This window comes from Mirounga leonina, unplaced genomic scaffold, assembly GCF_011800145.1.
Source record: "Mirounga leonina isolate KUSES-001 unplaced genomic scaffold, KU_Mleo_1.0 Mir_165, whole genome shotgun sequence".
Lineage (NCBI taxonomy): Eukaryota > Metazoa > Chordata > Mammalia > Carnivora > Phocidae > Mirounga > Mirounga leonina.
The window spans coordinates 73629458-73657154 of NW_023270415.1; the positions used below are offsets into that span (position 1 = coordinate 73629458).

The 27697-nt window shown below is 49.0% G+C and overlaps 1 protein-coding gene across 1 annotated transcript in view; it reads left to right on the forward strand.

Annotated features, from left to right (window-relative positions):
* TG (thyroglobulin) overlaps positions 1–27697 on the forward strand; it is a 244568-nt gene that overhangs the window by 43653 nt on the left and 173218 nt on the right. Inside the window, exons 20-26 of the mRNA XM_035011980.1 lie at positions 264–420; positions 1867–2091; positions 9080–9229; positions 13680–13850; positions 19164–19280; positions 19775–19890; positions 23575–23677. Of these exons, the coding sequence (XP_034867871.1) occupies positions 264–420; positions 1867–2091; positions 9080–9229; positions 13680–13850; positions 19164–19280; positions 19775–19890; positions 23575–23677 (1039 nt within the window). The remainder of the gene's footprint in view (positions 1–263; positions 421–1866; positions 2092–9079; positions 9230–13679; positions 13851–19163; positions 19281–19774; positions 19891–23574; positions 23678–27697) is intronic.

Consider the following 27697-nt stretch of genomic DNA (forward strand, 5'->3'; position numbering starts at 1 on the left):
ATCTATCTATCTATCTATCTATCTATCTATCTATCTATCTATCTATCTATTTTTTTGAGAGACAGCATGAGTGGGGAGGGCAGAGGGAGAGAGGGAATCTTAAGCAGGCTCCACGCCCAGCACAGAGCCCAACTCGGGGCTCAATCTCATGACCCCAAGATCACGACCTGAGCCAAAATCAAAAGTCAGACACTTAACTGACTGAGCCAACCAGGCGCCCCCGACTTTGTGTTCTTGAACTAAAGGTGGCTGTCTCCATGTAGGCAAAGACTTTTGGGATCCCCGTTCCCATTCCTGTCTGCGATGGATCCACGGTGCAGGTGGAGTGTCTGACCGGGGAGCGTTTAGGAGTGAATGTCACATGGAAGGTGCAGCTGAAGGATGTCCCACTGGCCTCTCTTCCTGATTTGCATGATATTGGTATGTTTGGCCGCCCTGTGGCCTTGACGTTATGCAGCTTCTCTGAGGCTCAGTTTCTCCATCTGCCAGTTGGAGCCAGTGATGCCTATAATGCTTTCCCATGAGGCTCTAGCGAGAGAATTATGCCCTGGCCCTCGGAGGAGCCAATTATTAAAAAGTATATAAAAATCAATAGCCTCCTGCTCGTAACTTACGAGACTCAAATAATATCACCCAATTGCACTTCTGTGGAGAGCTTCTAATTCTTCTCTTGGTTTTCTGGGCACAGATGGGGAGACAGGTGGGCAGGAGGGGAAGGTGGGGGTTGGCGGATCTGAATTGGTTTATAATTTATGTTCTGCACACTTGCAATGAGAAAACATCTCGGACCACTTACGCTATTTAAGCTCATTATTACACTGTGTCAAGCGGGGCAGGTGGGGGATGAATTGAGAGAGTAGAAGGATCCAAGAAGGAGGAGCAGAGTGGACTGTGTGGAAGTGCTGTGAGCCAGTGTAGATATAATCCGTATTGCTGACCGGGGGTGGGGAGCCCCCTTTGCTCCCCTACCATCCAGTGGCCAAATACCCAGGGTCGACGCTGGCTGCAGCTTGACCTCTGTTCTCCAAAGGGGAAGCTTCTGGAAAATGCTGCCAGAGTGTGACCCCGGGGGGCAGACTGAGTCTCTGTCATTGTGCAGTCCTCGTGGCAATTATATTCCCCTAACAGCATTAGGAATCAGGGGTCCTTCTTCCTCTCAAAAGAGCTTGGAGGATTCAGGTATGTTTGAAGCTGCAAAAGGAGGAGATGTTGATTCCTGGGGTCCGTGCTGACGACTGTGGTTTCAGGCCCTGGGCTGGCTTGACAGAGCCTGCTGTAGTGTGAATGCTCATTGCGTGCGGGAATCTGTCCCAGCTCCAGATGTGACACCCTTCTGCTCTCTTCCTAGGAAATACTTAGGGATCAGCAGCTGGAGGCCTCTTCAGTGTTTAACTAACTGCTGAGTGGAAGGTTGCGTTGCCTCCTGGAGACAAGGCCTTCTCTTTGAGTGGTCCCAGCATACACATTGTTCTTAAAATCTTCACCAACTATAAGAGAGGCATTGCCAGCCCCATTTTGCAGATGGGGAGATGGAGGCTCAGAGATCGTAGCTTGCCAAAGGTTGGGACACCTTACATTAGTAACTGAAGACACAATATCTTGTACTAATGGGGACCATATTGATGCCACAGAAATGATAGGATCCAGAGACCTGGGTTAAAGTCCTAGTCATGTTTCTGCATCCTGTGTAAGCTTGGGCCAATCTGTCCCCTTCTATAGGCCTCAGTTTCTCCCTCTAAAATGAGAAACCAGGCAATGCTTACAACTACTTTCTGTGCGGCCATTCTAGGTGGCTCTGTCCCTTGGTCTCCCCCGGCCCTTGCAGAGAACAGCAGTGACATTTCTGCCTCATCCTGTGTCTTACAGAGGAGGCCTTAGTTGGCAAGGATCTCATTGGACGCTTCACAGATCTGATCCAGAGTGGAGGGTTCCAGCTTCATCTGGATTCCAAGACATTCCCTGCAGACACCTCCATCTACTTCCTTCAAGGAGACCGCTTTGGCACCTCTCCCAGGACATGGTTTGGGTGCTTGGAAGGATTCCGCCAAGTCTTGGCTACCAGTGATGCCACTCAGGATGCGTTGGGGTGCGGTAGGTCCACCCCCTCCCCTGGGACTGCTGCTTTCAGACACGTGAGGCTGTGGAAAAGGCCACCAGAGCACTGGAGACAGGTCACTCTGCCCATACAGAGTGGGGGATCACTCATTTGGCTGTTCGGCTAAAGCCTTTCAATCATCCGCCATGCATGGGCGTGTGGTCATCACCCCATCAGGCAGTAGCTGAGACCAGAGGCACAGGCGACACGACAGAAGTGATCGTTCTTCTTACTTCTTGTCAGACTTGGACCTTGGGGTCTGGGCTGTGCTGTCTTTGTGGAGAAGGCTGATGTCCACCCTGTATGCCTGCCGACATTCTTAGTCTGGTTATGGCAGTGTGTTGCTCATCACCACGTCCAAATGGCCATTGATCAGCCCAGGGCTTCACCACTCAGAGGAGTGACTCCTGGCAAAGGTTAACTGGAGCTGTCCTTCCTTGCCCTTCCCCTATGTAGCTTTGGAAGCGGTTTCCTCAAGAACGCAGCTGCAGATTTCTTGAATGGCAGTGGCATGAGTCTCCTTGGCCACCGTCACGGGTCACCACAAACTCTGTGTCCTAAGACAATCCACATTTATCATCACCCAGCTCTGTAGGGTTGAATTCCTAGTCGGATCTCATGGGGCTAAAACCATGGTGTCAACAGGGCTGTGTTCATACCAGAGGGGATCTGTTTCCTTGACTTTTCCAGGGTCTAGACGTTGCCCATATGTCTTGGCTCATGGCTTCCTTCCTTTATCTTTGAGGCTGAAGGCCATAGCTCTCTGGACACTCCCATGGTCACAGCTCCTTCAGACTCTGTCTTACCCTTCCCAGGACCCTGGTGGTCACATATAGCTGGGCAATCCAGGACACTGTCCCTATCTTTGGGTCAGCTGGTTAGACCCAATTTCCTTTTGCCGTGTAACCTACCATGTTTGTGGCTCCTGCGAATCAGGAGTGGCCGTCTTTTCTGTGTCCTACTTCCAAGGGCTCGCGTCGAGAAGCCTTCCTCCCCTGTGGCACGAGACAGAGGAGCATTGTTGCTGAGCTGCAGAAAGGGAAGGTATTTCTCGGTTATTTATTTTTCCATTATTTATATTGGTTGCAGCACAAGAACTACATGGCCTTTCCTCTTGTGAAATCCAGGCCAAGTTCTAAACTCCATGTTGGATTTAAGATGCAGGTGAATCTTAACACAGAAACCCAGAAATGCACCCACTGCCCCACTGCCCGCTAATATTTAGAGAATTTTGCAGTCTATAATGCACTTTCACAAATATTTACCACTCACGATGTGCCCTGGTGGCACGTCATTCACCCATTTAACAGATGAGGAGGTTGAGGCTCAGATGAAATGAAATAATGCATCTGTCATGTCCAGATCAGGGCTGACTCAAAGGAGGGACTCAGGTTCATGAAACCAATCATCCAGGGGTGCATAACCCAAGGTCCTCTGGGACCAGGGCTCATGCTCTTTCTACCTCACAGAGATGCCCAAATAAAAAGGATAAAAAGTAGGAGCAGGAGTGGAAGGTGCCACCTGCCAGAGTGGGATGAAACAGGGTCAGAGTGATGGAGGTGTTCAGAACACCCACCACTGTGTTCTTATACTTACTGGGAAGAGCCCTGGGCTCTCCTGCCGTGTGTTCGTGTGTGTGTGTGTGTGTGTGTATGTGTGTTGGGGAAGGGTGGTTTATTGGGGGGGGTGTATTTGGAGGAGCAGTGGCAAGAATCTGCTTTATAGTCACCCCAGGTAGTGTAGAAAGGGGGTCCAGGATCCCCACCTGAGTGCACGCCCTGGAGCGTGGAGCCCAGAGGAGGAGGGGCAGGAAAGGGAGATAGGTGCTGGTCGGGGGCCAGGTGAGAGACCATTTACTGGCTCTGCCTTTGCATTTCCTCCCATGGCCTAGCTCCTGCATATAAAATCAACTGCTGGTCCAGAAATCTGATCCTGAGTTCCTTTCTAGGGGATTTCATTGCTGATTAGATTATTAGTTCATGTCTAACAAGATGGGTATCCCAGCTTGACAGGGAAGAGGGAGGGAGAAGCTGAGCTAGGAGCACAGCAGTATTGGCCGAAGGAGGGTAAGCGGTAGGAGCACTGGTGGCCGGAACTCAGGGTGGCAGGGCTTCAGGGCGAGTGGGAATCACAGGGTGGCCTGGAAATGGGACTGGGTAAAAGGTTTTGCCTGGGCTGCACTTGCTGCAGGACAAGAGTTGGCAAGCTTGTTCCACAAAGGGCCAGAATGCAAGTGTTTTAGGCTTTGTAGACCATACAGTTTTTGTCTCAGTGACTTAACTCACCCATTGTAGGGAGAAGAGCATGGCTGTGTTCTAATAAAACTTTATTTGCCAAGCAGAAGGTGAGTTGCATTTGGCCCATGGGCTGGAATTTGCTAATCCTAGCTCTAGACAAACCTACATTCTATTTCTCAGCTGCTGTAGTTTTTTATTGACTCAAAAGAATCTTGGATCATGCCATTCAGCCCTATCTCCTTACTCCAGATAGTTAGAAAGGTCTGGAATGGAATTCACAAAAGCGGCACCGAAAGCTCTGGATTTCCTCCAGTGTCAATGATAATTCTATTTGTTATTGAGTTTCTAATATGTTCTGGGCCTTACTAGCATTTCTCTTGTCCAGAGGGTCAGGTATCATTAATCCCATAGTATGGATGAGGGAGCCAGGGACATATAGTTAAGAGTATTAGGAAACTGCTCTTAGAAGCCAGGTGGGCTCAAGTCCTCACTCCAGTGCCTTCTCAGTGTGGGTTCTTGGGACATTGCTTATCCTCACTAAGCATAATCTGAAAAATAGGGATAATAATATCTATTTCATGGAGGTCGTGGTTTGCACAGCATCGTGTAATCAATGCATGTGTATCCCTTCACATGTGGTGAACTCTCCACAAATGGCCTTGTTGACTGGCCATGCTGGGATCCAAACTTAGCTCTGCTGATTCCAGATGCTTTGTCCTCTGCATCACATATCACTCTTCTCAACAAGGAGCTTCTTAGTGAAATCATGCCCTTGGATTCTTGTATCTATTCTTATTGGCTCTTTTTTCCTTCTGAGGCACATCTGGAACAGCGCTGTGAGGCTACAAGCAGAGCATTGTCCTGTGGAGATGAAGTAGGGTTTCTGTGTGTCATCTCAGGGGGGCTAATCTGTATGATCCCCCTGGGAGGGCAGTGACTCGGGGGTGAGTGGGAATGTAAGCATGTAGGCATGGCAGCCTCCATCCAGGGGATGGGGAGCACAGGGAAGTAGGGGCTTTGTTTGCAGCTTTGAAGGGGTCAGTTATGTTCACCCTCTCGCCTCAAGGCCAACCACGTGGCTTCCCTTCAGAATGACCTGCTGGCAGCCTTCATACCAGTTCGGTCCATTAAGAATCTCAGAGAAATTGTCTGGATTTCCCATTTTCCATTCTGGACAGCGTTAACTTTCACTCATTCACTACAAGTTCTTATAACAGAGCTAGTTCTCTATGGTTTTGTTTTGTTGTTTTTTTTTTTTCCCCCAAAGTAAGATGTTACATCTTGTTTCCTCCCTCCTCCCTTCTTTCCTCTTCCTTCCTTCTTCCCATCTATGCGTATAGCCATCCATCCAAGCCTTCAAAGCATAATTATGCGTTAAACACCAGGTTACATACTTAGGCAGGCCAAGGTCATAGCTCCACTTTCAAAGAACTCACAGTCTGGTTGGGGAAGAGGTAAATGAAAAGCCAGCTAAATGTCAATGTCAAAGCCTTTGACATCGCGGTCAGGGTGGTCAGGGAAGGCTTGCTGGGGTAGCAGGGTCGGTATGAAGTCTTGAAAGGCACTTTGGAATCGCTGCTCAGGTAAGAACAGACAAGAAGTGGGGTGTGTGTGTGTGTGTGTGTGTGTGCACGTGAACACGTGCTGAGGGTTCTACAGTGCTGAAGGGCATTCCGGAAGTGGAGATGGGTGCAGGGAGTCATGAAGGTGTGACTGTAGGGGGACAGTGCAGGTGGCTTATATGGCTGGAGAGTGAGGTGTGTGGGGATATGGCAGGAGGCGTGCCCAGGGCGATAGGCAGGAGCCAGGGTGGGAGCGGTCTGGGGTCCGCCAGGGGTGGCCTGCTGGGGGTCCCGGGGGAGGATTTCACGTTGGAGGGTGACAGGACTGGGTGTGGGGTTGAGCAGAGCAGGCTGAGGAGTGAAGGACTCTTATCCTTCCTCACAGGTGTTTTTCTTCAGCAGAGACATGTCTGTCATTGTTGGGGGCCCATGGGGACGGGTTGTCAGGAGGGATAGCATGACCTGGAAGTTTTGTGATGCTCTTAAACTCAAGTCGGCCAAATTGTCTCATTTTGTGAAGGAGGGAATTGAGACCAAAGGGGTGTCTGATGAGTTTGTGGAGGGAGTTAATTGATGGATAAGGGCCAACCTGTTGCTGTGGACAGAGGGGGTCTTTGAGAGCCAACACCTGCCAGGGGAGGGGTGAGGATATCGAGCCTCTGCCTCATGCTGACTTACACAGGGTTCCCATGGGTGGAAAGGCTTTGACAGCGCAGATGGAGAGAAACAGGACACAGGTTCCTGGCGCACAGTCTCGAGGCCTACGAATTTCTGAGCTTGCGACAGAAGTTAGTCCCGCTCTCTTCTTCGGCCCCTCCGCCCTTCGGCCCTTCCACACATTGGGTTTGGAAGCAGGACACCTCGAGCTGGCGGAAAAGGCTTTGTTTTCCTTCAGCAATGAATTTGGAGACGACTTGAAAAAATAGTCCCAGTCCTGGGGTTAAAATACTCGAGATGATCAGCGACCTGACTCATAGGAGAAATGAAACCCCGCTCTTTGAGGGAGGGTATTAATTCCTCAGGGCAGATCGGAAAACACATCGCTCAGTTTCCAAGCTGTGCTCAAGTTTCTGATTTACTCAGACGTGCCAAGTGCGTGCGCACACCCAGGTAGCAGTGGTTAAATCAACAGTGGCTCCACGTCCCACACGTCCATGCTTGCTTCTTTGTCAAGGGCAGGTGGTTGCGCTGGTGGGAGGAGAGAAGGCTTTGGTTTGCAGGGAATGGGGCTCACATTCCACCTCTTTCACCTCACCTCCTGGTCCGCCTTGACTTTGAGCTCCAGCTGTCTCCAGTCTAGAAAGAGGATGGTACCTTCCTCATAGGACCTTGAGATGACACACTGAAACAGTCTGGCACCATGCTTGGCATAGCCTCTAATTCCCCTTCGCCCCTGCCCTTTGCAGAAAAGCGTACCAGGGAGTCATGCATGCACGTCCCAAGGCTCAGCATCCTCATCTGCGAAATGAGGTGAAAATACTAACTCACGGGCGTGCTGTGGTCATGTCCACGAAGCACACAGCAGGGTGCCAGGCACAGAGAAAATGTCCTAAGAGTGGACAAGCTTTCCGCCCCCACCTTCACTGGGGAACAGCTCACTTCTTCTGGAAGTCATTTGGCAATCTCTTGAGAACACAACCCAGCACCAAGAAAGAAAGCAGAAAGAACCTCCTTTTCCCTCCCCTTCTCTGAGCCCTTAGACTCAGTGTGGGCCAAGTTCATGTACTTTTCTCAGAGCAGAGCTCCCGGAACCTAACTTGGAACTCTTATGAGATAGGCATCTCTCCAGTTGGAGTTTCTGGTTTCTCAGCCCATGTCATATTAGAGGAAGCAAATTAGGAAAGACTGGATGTCAGAGGGACAGAAAGCTCCGAGAATCTGCAGATTAACAAGGTAGCACCGGGAGGCGAGGGGTGAGGCCAGTGAGGCATCTAGTGGGCAAGATGCACGGAGGCCTCACTCTCAGGGTCACACTTGGTATTTCTGAGTAAATCAGAAACCCAACAACCCAACAGTGAAGGCCTCCATAAATCCTGCGCCCCGGGCACCTCACTTCACCATGGTCCCAGATCTGAGCAACACCACTGATGACCAACCAATAGGGAGAGGCCACATGAGTCAGAGGTGATGGTGCTAAATTGTTGAGATTGTCTAGTTTGGACAGACTGGGTATTGAGGCTCGTTCCAAGGAAGGACTCCCTCAAGTATAAAAATAATACTGGGTGGGGGGATGGGTTAAGTAGATGATGGGGATTAAGGAGTGCACGTGTCGTGATGAGCCCCAGGCGATGCAGGGATTAGCTGAATCACAATACTGTACACCTGAAATGAATATAACACTGAATGTTAACTAACTGGAATTAAAATACAAACTTAAAAAATTGTGACCATTTGCTGAGCACACATAAGAGTCTGGCATGATGACCTGTGCCCTTTGTATATCCTCACTGCATTCCCATGGGGTGGTATTATTACCACTGCATTCCCATGGGACGAGAAAATGGAGCCTCCAAGAAGTCTGAAGTCATTTGCGTATAGTGGGGAGAGGGACTTGAGCCAGTCTGGCTGACCCTAAAGTTTGTTCCCCCAGCTGGGCTCCGCCATGCCCCTCACTTATGGCAGCGTTCCCATGGTGACCGAGGGACAGACCCTCATTTTTCAGGTCATTCTCCGACCTTGTCTCATGCCATTCTTCCCTTTGCCTATTAAGCTCTATCTTCATAGCTGGCTTTCTCTGGCTTTTTCCTTTCCATTCCTTAAATAATCCAAACTCATTCCTACCCCAGGACTTTTGTCCTTGCGGTTCCCTCTGCTTGGAATTCTCCTCGCCTAGCTCTTTGCCTGGGGTGCTCCCCACCATTCGGTGTGAAGTGTCACCTTTCAGAGGGCTTCCTCACTAACACGCTGTCCTCGCCTGCCTCACTTTACCCATATCTGAAGTTCTGTCTGACACCCCTTATCCTACTTGCTTGTCAGCTCCTGCAGAGCAGGAACCTTGTCTATGGTTCCCACAGCTTAGCCTTGATTGTGGGAGCCTGGCATGTAGCAGATTCTCAGTGGGTACTGGTTAAGTGAATGAGCTCTTGTGCTACTGCTGGGATTTAGCATACCCTGTGTGTTCTGAGGTTACAACTACAAAGCAAGAGTCTTCTCTTTAATATCATTTTTCTGTTTATCTTTTCTAGTTAAATGTCCTGAAGGAAGCTATTTCCAGAAGGAGATTTGTATTCCCTGTCCTGTTGGATTCTACCAAGAACAGGCAGGGAGCATGGCCTGCATCCCATGTCCCATGGGCAGAACGACCATTTCCCCTGGAGCTTTCAGCCACATGCACTGTAAGTTCTGCAGGGTCCTGGTGTGAAAGAGAAACTCTACAATACAATGGGGACACGGCAGAGTGGCTCAACCTCAGAACTATTGAAATTTGGGGTCAGAACATTCCTTTTGGGGACTGCCCCATGCATGGCAGGATGTTCATTTAGCGACACCACTAACCCTTACCTATTACGTGTCAGTAGCATACCCTCCCCCCAAGTTGTAACAATCAAACTTTTCTCCAGACATTGCTGAGTGTCTCTTCGGTGGGGCACACGATTGCCCACTATGGAGAACCATTGGTTAGAGAGCAAAATAATCGAAGGGGCCCAACCTCTGAATGCCTATGCTCTGCCAGGACCTAGGCCAGATGTTTTTACCTATGTTAGCTCGTTAAATCCTATCAAACCCCCTTCTGTGTAAATATCATTAGCCCAACTTTTACAGATAAGAAGGCTAAGGCTCAGGGTTTTAACCAAAGTCACTCAACTAGTAGGTGACGTAGCTGGTCTTTGTTTGATCTTGGCATTGTCTGATTCTGAAACTTCTGATTTTTGTAAGTCAACTTTATCAGATTGAGAAATGGAAGATATTTTCCACCCACAGTCATTACAAGTATATAGCTCATATTCCCTTTCTGGCCCGATAAATTTGTCAGGACAGAGTGTACCTGTGGCCTTCCCCTATGTCATGTGATTTCACTTGGCCTACTTACTTGATAGTCACCTGGGTATTGCTGGGTTTTTCCTAGCAAGGACCCACCACTTGACTTGTTGTGTACATCTTTCCATGTCAGTCTGAAATCATGTTAAGGTGAAGCAAACCATCAATGCTTTAAATCTGAATAGATTTTAGAATTTTAAAATAATTCATCCAAAGAGATCAGGTCACCTTCTCTGGTAAGTTTCCTTAGGAGAGCAGTGGTAAGAGTGTGATAATTCTAAGAAAGCCAAAGGGATTTCATAGGCCGGGAGTCTGATACTCCTGGAGATTAAACTCTTCGCCAGGAATGCAGAGTGTCCCTGACATCTAGACGTGACCCTCAGCTTGCACACATTGATTCAGTCACAGGTTTGAGATGCCTTGCAGTGTTACCACACTGCTGGAGGAAAGCTTTTTTTATTTTTTTTTTTAAGATTTTATTTATTTGAGAGAGGAGAGAGAAAACATGAGCAGGGGGAGGAGCAGAGAGAGAGAGGGACAAACAGACTCCATGCTGAGCCCAACGTGGGGCTCAATCCCATTACCCTGAGATCATGACCTGAGCCAAAGTCAGACACTTAACTGACTGAGCCACCCAGTGCCCCAGAGGAATGCTTTCTTAAAAAGGGATCAATGCAAAGTACTGATCCTTGTTTCTGGGGTGGCCGTGGGGGGGTGCTACAGAAATGTCAGGGACCCAAGGGGGGGAGCCTGAGGCTTGGCACCAGCCAGACCCAGACTGTTCCCCCTCTTTCCTACTGGCACTGTGACTGACGCCATGCTTTGTTCCTTCTCTGAACCTCAACTTCCTTATCTATTAGATGGGGCCAATGATACCTCACTCGTAGGATGGTTATGATGCATGTCTTAATCAGGTCGGGCTGCTACATACAAATTACCATAGACGGGGTCGCTTCAGCAACAGATGTTTATGTCTCATCGTTCTGGAGGCAGGAAGTCCAAGATCAGGGCGCTGGTATGGTCAGGTTCTTGGTGAGGGCCCTCTTCCTGGCTATGTCTTCACATGGCCTTTCCTTGGTGCATGCATAGAATGAAGGATCTCCTCCTGTGTCTTTCTCTTTTCATAAGGGCACTGATCCCATCATGGGGACCCACCCTTGTGACCTCTTCTAAACCTAATTACCAGGGTCCTACCTCCAAATGCCATCACATTGAGGGTTAAGGCTTCAACATCTGAATTTGGGGGGACACACACATTTAGTCCACAACAAAGTGGAATCCATTAAAATATTTAAGGTGAGCCATACGTATCATCCCCATCCCGCTTTGGGGGTGAGCTCTGATTGTATCTCCATGCAGAAGTGGAAGGCTGTCATATCATCACCACTCTCCTGGGTATCCTCCTTGAGTAACAGAATAGATTTCAGTGGATGAGTCTCCAGGGTCAGGGGTAGAGTCTACACTCTGGGTATGTATGTATCTAAGAACATCTCCATGACTCATTAATACCACCATTCTGCCTGTTGTCTTGCCTGATCTGTGTTCTTAGATGGAATCATATGAAAGAGAAGCATGAAGCAGGAGGGTCTGCCAAGTTCTAAGTGATATCAAGTGATTATAGGATTTCCTTGGTTTCTTTTTGGTGTTAGGCTAGCTCTTAGAATCTCAATTCCTCTACATAGCTGATACCCACATTACTCTTCTCACCCACAAATACTTGCCTCCTCTGTTTCCTAACCTTGCAAGTCTACTGGATGATTTTGGAGGTTCTGTTGATAACTGAGTAGCAATTTATTTGTTCATTTGTTTGCTTATTGATGCTTAAATTCATATATAGCTTGCATGGCATACAAAACATCCTATTTAAAAAGTAGCATTTGTAATCTCCCCACCAAAAAGTTGTAATTAATCAATGGTTAGTCGTATAACTAATAGTCTTAAAATAGAGAAAACTAGATGTTCTCAAGTCCTGGGCTGCATGAAAGAACATTTTCTACCTACTTCCCAGCCTGGAGAGCCAAGTCAAGGTATTCTCTTTTGATATCATTCATCAAAAATGTATTAAGTACCTTTTTTGTGCTAAGTTTTTATTGGATATATGAAATAAGTAGAGACAAATTCCCTGTCCACAGGGAGTTTAGAGTCTGAAAGGAGAAGAAGACATGTAAGTATAGAGATAGAATGTGTGTAATTACTAATATAATGGAGATGATTGTTTTATAGCAGCTAGAACCAGGTCTTGAAGGACAAGTGCAGACTAAACACGGGGCAGGTGGAGAAGAGAGACGTCTGGGCAGAAGAAATAGCTTAAGCACAGGAATAGAGTTATTTTTCTGTGGATTCAGCTAGTATTTATTGATTTTTTTTTTTTTTTGAGAAGGGTGTTTCTGGACCCAATTCCTCTGTGTGTGTGTGTGTGTGTAGGAGGGGTTTCCCCACATGAACCACAAGCAATTTGGACACTATCCTCTCAGAGATAGTACCAGATCCCACAGGTTGAGGGCTCAGTCCTATTAGACCGACGCCACCGTCCCCATCCTGTACCCAGTCGAAAGCCCAGGCTACTACCTGTGCTTCTGATGGATAAGCTCCACCGACCCCCCCTCCCACTGAGGCGCGGCTCATAAGTCCAGATTCTTATCTGTATTTCTCACCAACTGGCTATAAAGCCGAGGTTCCCACTGCCTCCTCCTTGGGTGTGATTAATTTGCCAGAGCGGCTCACAGAACTCACAGAAATGTCTTAACTCAATAGACTGCCAGTTTATGATAACAGGATAGAGCTCAGAAACAGGCAGGTAAGAGATGCCCAGGGCCTCTTAAGGCGCATTGCTCTTCCCACTTCTCCACACGTTCACCAACCCGGAAGCTCTCAGAACCCCATTCTTTTGCGGTTTTATGGACATTTCATTACATAGGCAAGCTTATTGAATCACTGGCCATTGGTGATCGGAGGTCAGGGAGAGGGACTGAAAGTTTCAATGTTCTGATCACATGGGTGGTTGTCTTGGCAACCAGCCCCCATCCTTTAAGAGCAGTCCCAAAGTGACCTCTATAATGTGACAAAAGACACCTTTATGGCTTTCACCACTTCGGAAATGCCAGGAGTTTTCAGGGGCTGGGTGCCAGAAATGAAAGGAAGACCAAATATATATTTCTTATTATAAATCACAGTATCACAGTGGGGGTAACTTGTATTATGTGTCAGACACTGAGCGAGACCCTGGGATCCATTAGGGAGCAAAACCAGATCAGGTCCCTGCCGGCTTGGAGCTTCTCCGGAGGGGGAGGCGGGCAGGTGTCAAACCATGCATTCACACAGACAAAGGGAAATAAAAACCGTGCTGCAGCAATGAGGAGAGGTGTAGATGGATGGGAGTGTAACGGTCGGACATTGGCGTCTCGGGGCTTTCCTGGAGGAAGCAGGGATTGCGTCAAGGGCTGATGAGCAGTGAAGGGTTAACTCACTGAAGACCAAGGAGAGCGAGCACCAGGACGTGGAACTGCATGAACAGAGCCTGTGTCTGAGATCCGGTGCATCCGAGAAGAAGGAGCTCTCTGGGCACTGTGGAAGCCCCAGGGGCCATTAGATGCATGCAGCCAGATCTCAGGGTTTAGTGGCCCCACGGGGGGCCTGGACATCATCCTTTGACCAAAGGGCGGGAACGCTGATGAGTTTGAAGCTGGAGAGTGTCTGGGTGAGACCTGTGACTTGCACATAGGATGTCAACAATGGGCACCCTGGGAACCCCGAGGGGAGGGCTCCCGGAAGCACATCAGTGACGGTGTGTCTGTGTCTCGGTTGCAGGTGTCACTGAATGTCAGAGGAGTGAGGCGGGCCTGCACTGTGACCAGGACGGCCAGTACCGAGCCAGCCAGAGGGACAGGGACAGCGGGAAGGCCTTCTGCGTGGACGGCGAGGGGCGGAGGCTGCTGTGGTCAGAGACGGAGTCTCCCCTCTCTGACTCCCAGTGTCTGAGTAGGTGCTGGAGGTGAAGTCGGCCAATGACTGGGGAGAGGTCACAGGCTCTCGGGGGCTTTCTAGAAGGGGAGGGACCTGTGAGCTGCATTTGTCTCCGACTTTTTATTGTGGAAACTTTTAATCTACGGAGGAGTTGAAAGTGGGATGAACAAGTAACCTGACCCCTAGATCCAAAAATTGTTAGCATTTTCTCTCTCTCTCTCTTTTATTTTTGATCTTTGGAAAGTAAATTTCAGACATCAGGACACTTCATTCCCAAATACTTCAGAGTGTGTGAGACGTGAATTTAAAAATAATTAACGAGCTGAGTAACCCTTTCTTGTGGGCAGTGTGCCTCCGATAAGCTGGTCAGCTTTTCTCTCTCGATTGGATGTTGTGGGAAGACTTGAATCCCAGTCCTGGTTCTATAACTTACTTACTGGGCGACCCAGAACCAGTCGCTCAACTTCTCTGATCCTCAGTCGCCCCAGCAGCCTCCTGACCCTGTAAGGGCCAATGCCATCCTCTGAGGACAGTGAGGATTCATTGAACACCACCCTGTACTGGGCAGAGCTAGTCACCGAAATGATGGGTGGGAAAGCCCTGGGTGAACCGACACTTGACCTAGAATAGTAGGAGTGGGGTGAGAGCTAGGGTGATCTCAATGGTGCCCTTTAGCAGCTCTGCAGTCTGAGCAAGCCACTGACTTTCAAGAGTTTCCTCACCTGTCAAATGGGGCTGTTCATGCCTGCCTTGCAGGGGAGTGGAGCGTGTTAGCAATGGCATGACTGAGAGAGGTAATAAACATGTCAGAATGATGAGAAGCCGCAGGAATATTAGCTGCCCGTTTCCTCCTCGGTGAAGCAAGGAGCAGGTGGAGGCAATCTGTAGGTTCCTCTCATCCTGACCTCTCCAAGTCTTCAGGGCTTTGCCCGACCATCCCGCAGTCACCTTCCTGCCTGAGGTCTGGCTGACCTTTGCACGCCTGACCAGGCAGAGCCGGCACCGGCTGCCCTAGGCTTTCAGATTTCCGTGTAAGGAGAGGGCCTGCTGTACTTGGACATACTATGTGCCAGGCCAGGCCCCGGGCCAGGCAGTCATGGGTGAGCTTCCCAGTGGTTCTGAGGGGTAGATATTAGTATCCCCAATCATGTAGCTGAAGAAACTGAGGCAGAGAATGTCTACATGGCTTACCTTCCTCACTAATCAGGACATAACATGCCTAGAATGTGAACTGGTGTGTATCCGACCCCCAAACCCATGCTTCCCATGACACCAACCTGCTTCTGCTTAGATTTATCTGCTTCCTTATGAAGCACACACCTGCACACGCACACACACACACACGCACAGCCTACCTGCTCTCTAGGGAAGTGAGGGCAGCTAATCACATACGACACCTGAGAAAATCCAAGTGAGGCATTTTCATTTTGCAATGCTCAGAGTAATCATTCCCTTCTTCAGCAAAGCGCTAACGAGTCTCAAGAGAGTGTGTGTGCGTGCGTGTGTGCGTGCATGTCCCCGTGGATACACTGCAAATCCAAGGGAAGTCTAATTCTTCTTTCCAGTATTCCTCTTCTTGGGCAGAAACAGCAATCGGGCGTTAAAGCTTGAGGGCGCTCGAGGCCACTGGGCAGGCTGACCTTAGGTGCCCTTCACCAGTGAGGGAGATGCTGGCCACGGTGGGGAGCAGGTGGCTAGGCCCTGGGGACTCCTGGCTATTAGGGGATCATCACCTAAATGCTTGCCTTTTAACTCCACTCCTCTCTGCTTCCCTCTGAATGAAGGCCTCAGCGCCCAGGGTTGTAATCTGCGCTTGGCAAAGCGTTTCAGGCTTTGTTCAGCCCTGTGCTTGTCCAGAGCAGAAAGGACAGCTTCATCAGTGGTCCAGAGTGTCTATGAGCAACACCCCAGGCTTGTCAACTCCAGTGATGCCTTCCCGAGGCTCTGGCTGACAAACAGCCTTCGGACTGGACCTCACAGTCTCTGGCTTCTTATGCAAAACTCAGAGTTGCTGGTTTCCCTCTCTGGATATTCGGGACGATTTCCATGTTAAGAAGCTGGGTCCCACTGGGATGTCAGTAACCCCCTTCTTGGAATCCAATCGACTTAGCCTTTGAGAGGAGCTTCCTCTTTGGGAGTGGGACTGCACTCCTTTTTTTTTGAGGCCTTTGTCCTCCAGAAAAAGCCCAGGTTAGAGGTCAGCTGTATCACCTGGGGGTGGGGGGGTGGGATTTGCCTCCTTCCCACCCGCTGTGTCCAGACCTGAGTTTTCACCCATGGGCATTACTGCTGTAGCCCACCCTAGTCCTCCGGCTCCAGTGTGGGCCCCTCAACGATTTTTCTACGATGCTTCAGGACAGTCATTCTACAAGACAGTTCTGTTTCTGCAATGCCCCTTACCAGTCTTCAGTGGGCCTGTACTGCTCTTGGGATAAAGTAAAATCGCATACCTCACCCTCCTCTCTGGGTTCTAGCCTCCTTAGGTAATATGACCCCTTGGGGCCAGGATCCTATCTTACTTTTTGTTCTATCCCACGGTTGTTGGCGCTTGTCGGCAGAATGAATGAGTTGCTGTAATTATCTGGGCCTCTTCGAAATTATTTCCTAAAGGCCACCAGGGACGGAGAGGCTCCCACCACCCTAATTCCCGCAGCCAGTTTTATGGGCCCTGATAAGGAGGCAGGTGTCCCCTCAGGGCGCCAAGGGACTCAGCCCTTACTGGATTGCTATCATGTACCAGCTTTTCTGTGCTCTTCAGTTTGATCCCCGCAACCACAAAACTGGGCTCTCAGAGATTGAAATGTGCATCAGGACTCAGAGCCGGTGAGGGGTGGTGGTGGGACTCACACGGTGAGCTGGTGCTCTTCCCCCCACCACGTGCTGCGTCCCTTTGTGGTGGTTCCCCCTCCATCTTCTCTATATCGCCAGTGGCAAACCCTTAGTTTACTCACAGAGTGAGTTGTTCACTCACTGACCTTGGCCGCTGGAAATATTGTAAGCTCATCTTCCTTTAATTCTACATCCAGTTTTCTAATTCTGCTTCTTGCTGACCCATGCCCAAGACCTCATAGAGCACGTCAGATGCCCAGAGGTCAATGCTGGGATCTTCGTAATGTTTTCTCCAGGCTTTCTGGGGCTGCAATGATCTTGGCAGTCATTCATTCATTCTTCAGTGCATCCATCCAATACGCAGGAACCTAGTATCTCTGTCACTATGCCAGCTAGTGGGTGTTCAAATATTCTCAGAACATTGTCCTTGCCTTGGAAAGAGAAAGGCACATAAATAGCCGTGATCAAATATGATTGTGCTCTCATGTGGACCCTCTATTCTTTCCCAAGACATTTGCAAATACCTGCTAAGTCAAAATGTGGCATGTGGGAAATTGTACCACTAGACTGTAGAAATCTGCCAGCCAACGCAATATTCTATGGAATTATTGGCAATTCAGCACCTGGATTGTTTCTGTTCTGTTTGGCAATGAGCTTCCTCACAGAATGCTGCAACATGAAGATCTTTGTCACCAAGGTGTCTCTTTCGTGAGAACCAGCAGATTGTCTAACTGAAGTGCTAAACTGACTGCATTTTCAGCCTCTGGGAAGACTTCAGTTGGAAACTGAAAGACCTGTCAAATTTTGTTTAGTCTGCTACAAGGTTGTGAGCATCTGCCTATACCTGTTAAACTTTAGGGACAAAGGGCTGAATATAGCTTGGTGTCTGCTGGACTGGAGCCCTAGAGTCTCTACAAACAAGATAGTAAGGGGCATAAAAATAAAAAGAGAGACAGAGAGAGAGAGAAAGATAAGAACAGAAGAGTTGAGTGTGGGCTGAGCCCATGAACTTGGCAACTTCCATGATCAACATGGAAGGAATCCCTAGTAAAATTAGAATTTTTTTTCTATATCAGAATTTGTGAAGGCTTAACGCGTGCTATTTCTCTTGTATTAGCATCCTCTCTCCCAACTATATCCCAGAAGGAATAAACTTTTTTCCTGCACTTATTATGAAAATGGAGAAGAGATTGCTTTGGGTGGTCTTGAGCTTATTGACATGATAAAAACCAGTCTAGACACAAGTCTGTTTTACACAGCAATAGAGGTGTATGAGAATGGGTACTTAGGTGCATGCTTGCAGTTCCATCTGCAAAAAAACTAATAGTGGTGTACTTTGGAGCTTGGTTTTTGATAGTTATTTGCAAACCACTGATGCCCCTGGGCATTTTTTTTGGTTTCAAAAATGAGTCTCATTCCTTGAGAGTTACCCGCAGTACTTTTCGCTTGGTGAGGAATGAGTTCCGAGTCTTATTGTCTTGAGGTCTTATATTTATTTCTTTTCCCCCGTTTAGTTCCATAAGCATGTGTCTCTGTTATTCCTACCAGAGAACTCAGGCGTGTTGATGGTAGCTAGAGAAACAGATGCTGATATATCACTTAAACAAAGACTATCATGAAAATGCCTGAGCCGCAGGACATGTCTCAGATTGACGTGAACCCACTTGTGCCTGTTTTATTTGTCTTTTAAAAGATAACTTATCCAACTTTTGCATCAACATGGATGGGACTGGAGGAGATTATGCTAAGTGAAATAAGTCAAGCAGAGAAAGTCAATTATCATATGGTTTCACTTCTTTGTGGAACATAAGGACTAGCATGGAGGACATTAGGAGAAGGAAGGGAAAAATGAAGGGGGGGAAATCGGAGGGGGAGATGAACCATGAGAGACTATGAATTCTGAGAAACAAACTGAGGGTTCTAGAGGGGAGGAGGGAGGGGGATGGGTTAGCCTTGTGATGGGTATTAAGGAGGGCACGTATTGAATGGAGCACTGGGTGTTATACGCAAACGGTGAATCATAGAACACTACATCAAAAACTAATGATGTACTGTATGGTGACTAACATAACATAATTAAAAAAAAAGATAATTTATCTCTTTCCAGAAGGAAGCAAAAATTGCTTTATGGAAAGAAAATTTTCAATTTTCAATAAAATAATTGTAAGGTAATTAGCACTCGATCAGGACAAGAAAATATAAATTTGGATAGAAAATCCATATCAATGAGAAAAAATGAGTTGTAAGGACTAACATAATATTAAATTTTCTCCTTACCTCCTGACCATGAGGGAGCAGAAGGAGACATGATAACACGTAGCTTTCTGCATCAGATACGAAGTAGCGTGCTAGAACCATTTTCAAAGGGAATTCTTCTCCTGGGGACCTCTGTGCAACCAAGAGCTGGGAAGGCTTTCTTGACCTGGCACTTTTCCTGGCTTCTCTGTAGAGACCCTCCGCCCTTTAGAGTCAAATTTGATCAATCTGCTTTCCTTTCAGTGATGCGGAAATTTGAGAAGGCTCCAGAATCTCAAGTGATCCTCAGTGCCAATGTCACTGTGGGGGGCGGGCCCAAAGTTCCTGGCTCTGAGTCCCCCCTGCTGCAGTGCTTCATAGGTAAGGGGTGGTGGGGAGATGGGCGCATGCAGAAATAGGCTCTACAAATCGAATAAGACCATTGGAACCCTAATGAAAAATTACACTTTATCAGAACACGTGATAAATCAATTGATTCCCAAAATGTACACACAGCTTGTGACTTCACTTCAGAGTTTATAATGCATTCACCATGTACCAAGAACAATGCGGTACCAAATGTAAGGGAGCAGAGATGAGGGACATCGATTCCTTGTAGCCTTATTTGTCCCGGTCTCGAGAGCTATCTGCTGTAGCAACAGCAAAATTACCCAGAGAAGGGTAAAAAAACTCTCATTTATTGAGCGTGTAGGTTTACAAGGATTGTTATGAGATCATAACCCTACAGTCTAGGAAGCTCACTGTTGTCCATGTTACAGACGAGTGTGTGTTTGGGTGTTTTGGGGGCAGGGGGTGGGGGCATGTGTCCGTCTGTCCTCAGTATCACCTGAGACAGGTGCCAGTGCTGTCCACAGATTGTGCTTTGGACGAGGCCTGCAGCTTCCTCACGGTGTCCACGGCGGGATCAGAGGTCTCGTGCGATTTCTATGCTTGGACCAGTGACAACATCGCCTGCGTGACTTCGGCTCAGGTCAGTCGTGGCAGCTGTGTGGGGGTTCGGGGTCAGACATACCTCTGACTGAATGGACAGCGGGCTTTGGGAAATGGAGACCGCAGTGGGCCGGTGAAGGCTCAGGATGCAGCTGTCCGTCTGAGCAAACACGATTATAACTTAAAAAGAAAATGTTAAATATTAGTTTGAACCCCATGAAATGGCTGTGCCTGGAGCCAAGGCTGACAATTTCACTGTGACCACCAATCGGGACAGAAGAAGATGCAGAAAGAAGCAGTTGTCCTAACTTTCCAGCTCCTAGCCACATGCAAATCTCCTTTTACTCTTCCAGTTTCTCATGGAAACTTCCAGAAAACGTCTATGTGTTTATAAGCATCCTTTTTGGTTTGTTTAAATGTTAAGAGCTTATAATACATATTCTTTTCTACCTTGATTTTCTCACATAATGCTTAACTTTCTGTATGTTTAAAATGAACCTTGTTCTTTTTAATGGCAGCATACCAATCCATTCTATGGATGTACGTAATTTATTTCACATTTTAAAAAAGATTTTATTTATTTAGAGAGAGAGAGTGTGCTGGGCGCCTGGGTGGCTCAGTTGGTTAAGCGACTGCCTTTGGCTCAGGTCATGATCCTGGAGTCCCGGGATCGAGTCCCATATTGGCCTCCTTGCTCAGCAGGGGGTCTGCTTCTCCCTCTGACCCTCCCCACTCTCATGTGCTCTCTCTCTCTCATTCTCTCTCAAATAAATAAATAAAATCTTTACAAAAAAAGAAAAAAAGAGAGAGAGAGAGAGTGTGAGCAGGAGGAGGGGCAGAGGGAGAGAGAGAGAGAATCTCAAGCAGGCTCCACCCCCAGCATGGAGCCCGATGCGGGGCTCGATCTCACAACCCTGAGATCGTGACCTGAGCCAAAATCAAGAGTCGGACACTCAACTTACTGAGCCACCCAGGCGCCCCTTTATGTCCCATTTTTAAGGACATGTAGGTGTGTTAGCAGTTTTGCAACATCACCAACACTAGTGAATCGCATGCCCTTTGCACACGTACCTATGCAGGGGTGTGAGTGTGTGTTCATAAGTGACATCCCAGAAAGGGCATGAAAGGTGGACCCCTGAATTTTAGGATTCGAGCCAGGGTCTGTAGCTGCAGGAACCAGAGAAGAGACAAGGAGGGGTCTTGGACTGAATCCCAAGCCTGTCAGTTTGGGGCTGTTAGGCCATGTGCCGCTTCCTAACCTCAGACTCCTCGTCTGTAACGTGGAGGCTTGACCTCACAGGCTTCTGGTGAGGATTCGAGAAGCTAACACAAGACACACGGTCATCGAGGCAACGTTAGCTCCTTTGAGATTAAAGGTTAAAACGTTTTGGGGACGATGACCGTGCCTTTATTTTGTCTTGCTATCGTGACTGAGGCCTGTCTTAAGATCTATCAGGGGGAGATAGAGCGGGTGGGGGGAGGGAGGTTAGCCTCGCAGGCTGGTGACAGTGAGCCGGGACCCATGAGCATTAACGCCATTGGACAACGCAGACCGGCTGGATTTATTTGTTATCTGGGGTTTCCAGGTGCTGTCCCCTCACCTTGGCTGGTCTGTGTCAATGTGATTCTGCTAATGGGACACCTCTGTCCACACTTCCCATAGGTACTTTGTGGTCGAGGGGTCTAAGGTCCCAGTCAGTGACACCGCTCCCCAGACAGCTGCCAAGACACTGGGAATCTCTGACCCAAGGAAATTCTACTCCTCTCTTTCCCTAAGGGATCAGATCCAGCTTATAGAATTATTAATAACAAAAATAGCTGACATTTACTGAGCACATATAAGCACCTGGCATTTCTCTGAGCAAAAGTATTGGATTATTGGTCATTTGAGCCTCTGATGCCCTGACCACTGCTTGCTTAGTAAGTATGGATTTTAGTCTACAAGAAATAAAACACTTCTTCATTAAAAAAAAAAAAAGCAAAAAAGGAATGAACTCTCCCTCCAACTCCCCCACCCTGCCCCGGGAGAGATAGCCTGTCACAGGGCGTGTTAAGGAGGTGACTCTGGAGCCAGGCTGTCCTGGGTTCGGGTCCCAGCCCCACTGCTTGCTTGTTGCTCTTTGTCCCTTGGTTCCTCAGAATCCTCATCTACGATGCAGGGTAGTGAGTGGCCCTGTATCTCCCGGTTCTTATGAGGACTGAGTAAAGCCATATATGGAAAAGCTCACAGGACAGTTTCTGCCTCAGAGAACGAGCTCAGTGACCGTTATGATAGTTGTCACATTGCTGTCAGCTTCCCTAACGGGCTGGCAGAAATCCTGTGTCAGCCATCGCAGGGCTCCCTCCAGGACCCGGGGCTCTCAGTGCCATCCCGAGGCACGGGGGTCAGGTGTCGAGCGTGGATCGTGAGTGATGTGACAGGTCCACGCCACCCAGTGCTGAGGCCATGGTGCCAGACACTGCCCTCAGGCTCCCCTGCGCCTTGTGCCTGGGTTAGGTTTGGGGTGTGGGAGGGACTCTTGACCAAGGCAGGAACCCCGTGCTTTGGGTCTAGGCTGCAGGTGTATGGTCCAGCTGATACCCACCTCACCCCCTCCAGGCCTGACCACACACGGTGCGGGGGACGGGGTGCTCTAATCTGGGACCTGCCACTCACGCCCTTCTCAGAAGTGCAGGACTCTCCCCCTCCCAGGCCCTTCTCCCCTCCCCAGGCCATCATCCTCGCACTGAGCTCAGGTCTTCTAAAAAGGAAGAAGAGCCCTTGCCTTCAGATAGCTTTGCTTTAGCCCCTGCCCTTCAAAGATTCCCACGGCCGGGAAACTCAGTTAGGCAACTTTGAGGGGAGGGCAGAACATTGGGAATCAAACACAAATTGATAAAAACAGATTTATCCTGCCCCCCCCCCCCCCCACAGCGGGAGTGCTGGAAAGAGAAAGAGAGATTGGAGATTAGCGAGGAAGGCAAGGCCTTTGGACGTCTGACCTCAATTCCAAGTTTATGAAACTTACTTTGAACCTCACTGGATACAAACCACAACTGTAACGACTTCCGTGAGCTGATTCCTGCCTCTCTCTCGTCTCTGAGAACCACAGGCTCTAGTCCTCAAAATACCACAGAATTCTTTAGCTTCATTTCTGCCGCATCCTTTGCTTAACATCCTCCTTCTTTTATTTCCAACTGATGAACTCTTACTCATACGTCAGTACCCCACCCAGATTCACTTTTTCTGGGGAACTTTTCTAGCACCCCCTTCTCAATAGAATTAATCATTCCCGGGCGCCTGGGTGGCTCAGTTGGTTAAGCGACTGCCTTCAGCTCAGGTCATGATCCTGGAGTCCCGGGATCGAGTCCCGCATCGGGCTCCCTGCTCAGCGGGGGTCTGCTTCTCCCTCTGACCCTCTTCCCTCTCGTGCTCTCTGTCTCTCATTCTCTCTCTCTCAAATAAATAAATAAAATCTTTAAAAAAAAAAAAAAAGAATTAATCATTCCCTCTTCTACAATGACCTCCTCTGGAATTCCGTGTGTCTTTGCAGCTGACACTCTAGGCTGGAATTTACTGCCTACGTGTCCATGTGCTCTAAAAGACTGGAGAAACTAATAGGCAGGAATGTTCTCTTTTTTATCTTTGTAGCCCCAGTGTCTAGCCATGGTTAGAGTTGGATAAATGCTTGTTGAATTGAATTGACCATCATGGGGTACTAATGCAGTCTCTTCCCATCTCCAGCATCAAGACACATTGGGGAACTCAGAGGCCACCGGTTTCGGAAGCCTTAGGTGCCAGGTGACGGTGAGGAGCGGGGACTCTCCGGCTGTGTATCTGAAAAAGGGTAGGTTGGTCGAGCCGGATGGCTTGGGGCCTCAGTGGCTTAACTTGACTGGTGTTGGAGCTGCTTCCTAGCAGGGCACGTTTAGGGAGGGGCCACACTGCCCCAGCCCGAGGGATGGGGGGCTCCTTCTGCAGGTGACGAACGAAGTGGCAGAGCAGACACAGGGGCTTCGGGCAGAGCCCAGCTGAGGGCAGACTGCGTGCCCTGTGCAACCCCCCAGAGGAGGCTGCCTGTGAGCGGGGAGCATCCCCCGCCGGGGCAAGGGCTCTGAGCCCCCGGCAGCTGCCCCTCCCGGGCCTTCCCACTCGTGAAGCTTCACACTCCCCTCCCTTTGGTCTCCACCCACCCTGAAAGTTACCAGACCTTCTCACAATGGTCCAAACCTCCAAGCACCCCCCTCCCCACCAACCCTGCTCAGGGCCTCCTGCATAATATGCTGCCCTGTGCATGTCTATTACGTGCGGGGCTTGTGAAAATGCAGAAGCTGAGTCAATCCATCCGGGTTAGGCCAGATTCTGCCTTTCAGATAACCTCTTGGGGAAGCCAAAGCTGCTGGCCTGAGAGCCACGCTTTGAGTAACAAGGGTGGATCATATCCCACAGTTTAAAGCTCACTTCCCCAAACAGCCTTCATCCACCCTCACAGAAATTCTCGGAGGAAGGCAAGAAAGGGTTCATAGCCCCTGTTTTACAGATAAGGAAACTAAGGCTCAGAGAGATTAGAAGAGTTTCACAGGGTCATACTCTTAATAAATTGGGGAGGTGGGTTTGACCCTAAGTGAGTCTGAATTCCCCTGCACAGCTTCACAGAGCAGGGACAGGGAAGCCTGTCCTCGTCTGCCCTGGCCTGCTCGCCTCCTGCCTTCTCTCCATCAGGCCCAAGAGAAGGGCCAGCAGCGCAGGGTGCGCGAGCCCTGGGCCTCGTCTAGGCTCCCCGCGAGCTGGGACCCTGCTCTGGTCGCGGCTCTCTGGGCCCTCCTTCCCTCGGAGGAAGGGAAGCGCGGCTCTCTCGGCCCCGCTCTGCCGCACACTGGCTGTGGCCAAGGCCCTGACGTTCTCTGGGCTTCCATTTCATCACCGGTAAAATCGGAGTCACAAGTGAACTGAGGATATTGGGGGGTTTGGAGTGAGGTTACCTGAGCGCTTTTAGAGCAGTGCACGGCATCGGGTAAATGGCAAGGGCAGGAGACTTCTAAGACGGTTTTCCTCCGGTGGACACGTTTCCTGATGGTCCGAGGTAAGGCCGTGGACCAGATGGTAGCCCAGCAGGCTGGACCGGGGGCCTGAGGGTTCGCACGGATGGTCCGTAGCTCAGGCGGCCTGGCTCCCAGCAGCTTGAGACGGCAGCGAAGAGCTGGCAGCACGTAGAGAGGGCTCCACGGCCCAGGCACCGAGCCTCGGGGGCGGTCGGCAGCCCACGGCAGAGACAAGCGCCCATGGGTTTTTGTCTCTGGCCCTTCCTTCACCTCAGGCCTCCATCCTGTCTGAGGGCAGGGCTCCCCTGGGACCGTCCAGCAGAGCTGGGGTTTCTCTCATCTGTGGCCAGGGGAATTAGAATTCCTGCCTCCGTGTTTATTCCAGTTATTATTATTATTATTTTATCCATTTAAAAATAATAACAGAGCATAGAGATTTTTGTTTTTCTAAAAAGGAAAACCAAAATCAAACAAGTAACCACTCCCCCAAATGTTCTTTAAAGCCAATCCTTGGCCTTTTATCACATTTTTTAAAAAAGGCAACTCCATTTCCTTAGAAGTGTTTTTTCTTATTTGTTCTCGTCTCCTGAAAGTTTACACTTTGGGGAAGATTGCAAGGGAAATTGAGAAGCTCCCTTTCTGCCAAACTAAATCAATGCAGAACTGTTTTTTGTTTTGCTTTTTGCTTTTTTTTTTTTTTTTTTTTTAAGCAGAAAATGCCCATACACAGCCATTCTGCATCCTCAGATAGCAAGCAGAGAAGGGAGGTTCAGACTCCTGCCTCCCCACCTCCTAACACCATCTCTACTCAGGAAACCACTTCTTTAGTTTACATGCTAAGATAGGGATCAAACGTCACTGGTGCAGAGGACTAGATGCAGTTTTTGAAGGCCTCCTGTGTCAATGGCATGTGGTAGAAGTAGGAAGGCACATGCATTCACAACCTGACCTTAAGTGACCTGGAAGACAGGATGCCTTGATCCATCTTCTAGGTCCCTCCTGTCTACACCCACTTAAAATCTGTGGCCTGGAACATGGACGAGTAGCCATGTGATTTTTCAGACTCAAAGGAAGATAGTGCTGAAAGGTTCCTTCCCGATTGCCTAGCCCAACCCCCTCATTTCACAGATGAGGTCTAGAAAGAGGAAGCATCTTGCCGCTCCATCAAGGTGGAACCGGGGACTTCAGGGCACAACCTCGCCCAGCTCTGCAATGTCCCCCAGACTGGCTCCATTATCTAGGACTTGACCATTGTGTGGATCTGCTCAGCATCGGCACTTCTCATAACTATTTACTGAGTACCTGCCATGTGACACGCACTTCGGCAGGCACTGTGGATGCAGCTGTGAACAAAACAGACAGAATCACCAACTGGTAAAGGAGTTGATCCAGCAATAAGATCACTTCCGAGGGTTATAAGTGCTTTGATGAAGATGAAACAGGACCATGGGATAAAGACGGACATGGGCTTCCTGGAACAGTCAGGTTCATGGAGACAGGAAGTAGAACAGTGGGTATGAAGGGTGGCTGGGGGGAGGGGATGGGCAGCTAGTGTTTGATGGGTGCAGAGGTTCATTTCAGGATGAAGCAAAAGTTCTGGAGTTGGATGGTGGGGATGGCCACACAGCAATGCGAACATACTGAATGCCATTGAACTATCCACATACAATGGTTAAAATGGTAAATTTTATGTTACATATATTTTATCACAATTTAAAAAGGAAAAGAAAGATGAACATTCATTGCGGAAGGTGGGTCAGGGAGGGAGCTGCAGAGGAGGGGACGTTGGAACTGAGACCGAAGGAAGAGGAGGATCCTGCCACCAGACATCAGGGCAGGAGGTCCTCCATGCCGGGCAATGTGGAGGATGCCAGGGGCTGCTGAGAGAGAGCCCTATAGTCCAGGGCTGTCCTGTGGAACTTTCTGCAGTGATGGGAATGTTCTATGAAACTTTGCTGTCCAAAACGATACCCAGGGGCCACACGTGGCCACCAGCACTCAGAGTGTGGCTACTGCAACATGAACTTCAGTGAACCGAGACAGATATTGAAACAGACACATATGGCCATGACCACAGCGTTGGCCAGCAGGGAGTGGCTCTGGGGACTCTCAAGCAGGTGGGGGAAGCAGACACTGACTCAAGTAGCTTAAAGACAGGGTGAAGGATGATAGACCCTTGAGATCTAGGGAGAGAGAAATGAATTCCAACTGGAAAAATCGGGGAGATGGACCCTTGAAGTTACACTGGGTTTTGGTGAAGGATGGGCTGGGGCCTTGCAGGCATAGTCAGTGACAGGACAGTCAGGCTGAAAGGGTGGAGGCAGCCAATGCTAGGAGGAGAAGATACGGCTTTCTGGAGACCTGCACAATATCTGCTGAGCATCAGCTAAGTGCCAGGCTCATTGCTCAGCCTTTTAATGTATGGTCTAGCTTTTCATCTACTCAACGTCCATGAGGATCACATACTATCATCCCCATTGAACGGATGGAGAAGTTGAGGCTCTGAGATGCTGTAAGGATTTGCACTTCAGTGTGTCTCATTCTGCAGGCCGTCCTCTTGGGTCCCACACTGTGAGCCTCTCCACGACTTCCAGGTGCATGAGTCGGTTAAACCCTAGTGAACAGCTGGGTTGAGGGGAGGTCAGGGTGGTGAAGGGCACAGACTCCACATCCCTCCTGCCACCCACCAGCTGTGTCAACCTAGGCATGACCGTTCATTCTCTTTCCTCACATGGGAAACGGCCATAATAATAGGATAGACATTTTGGCTATAGATCTATCTATCTATCTATCTATCTATCTATCTATCTATCTATCTATCTATC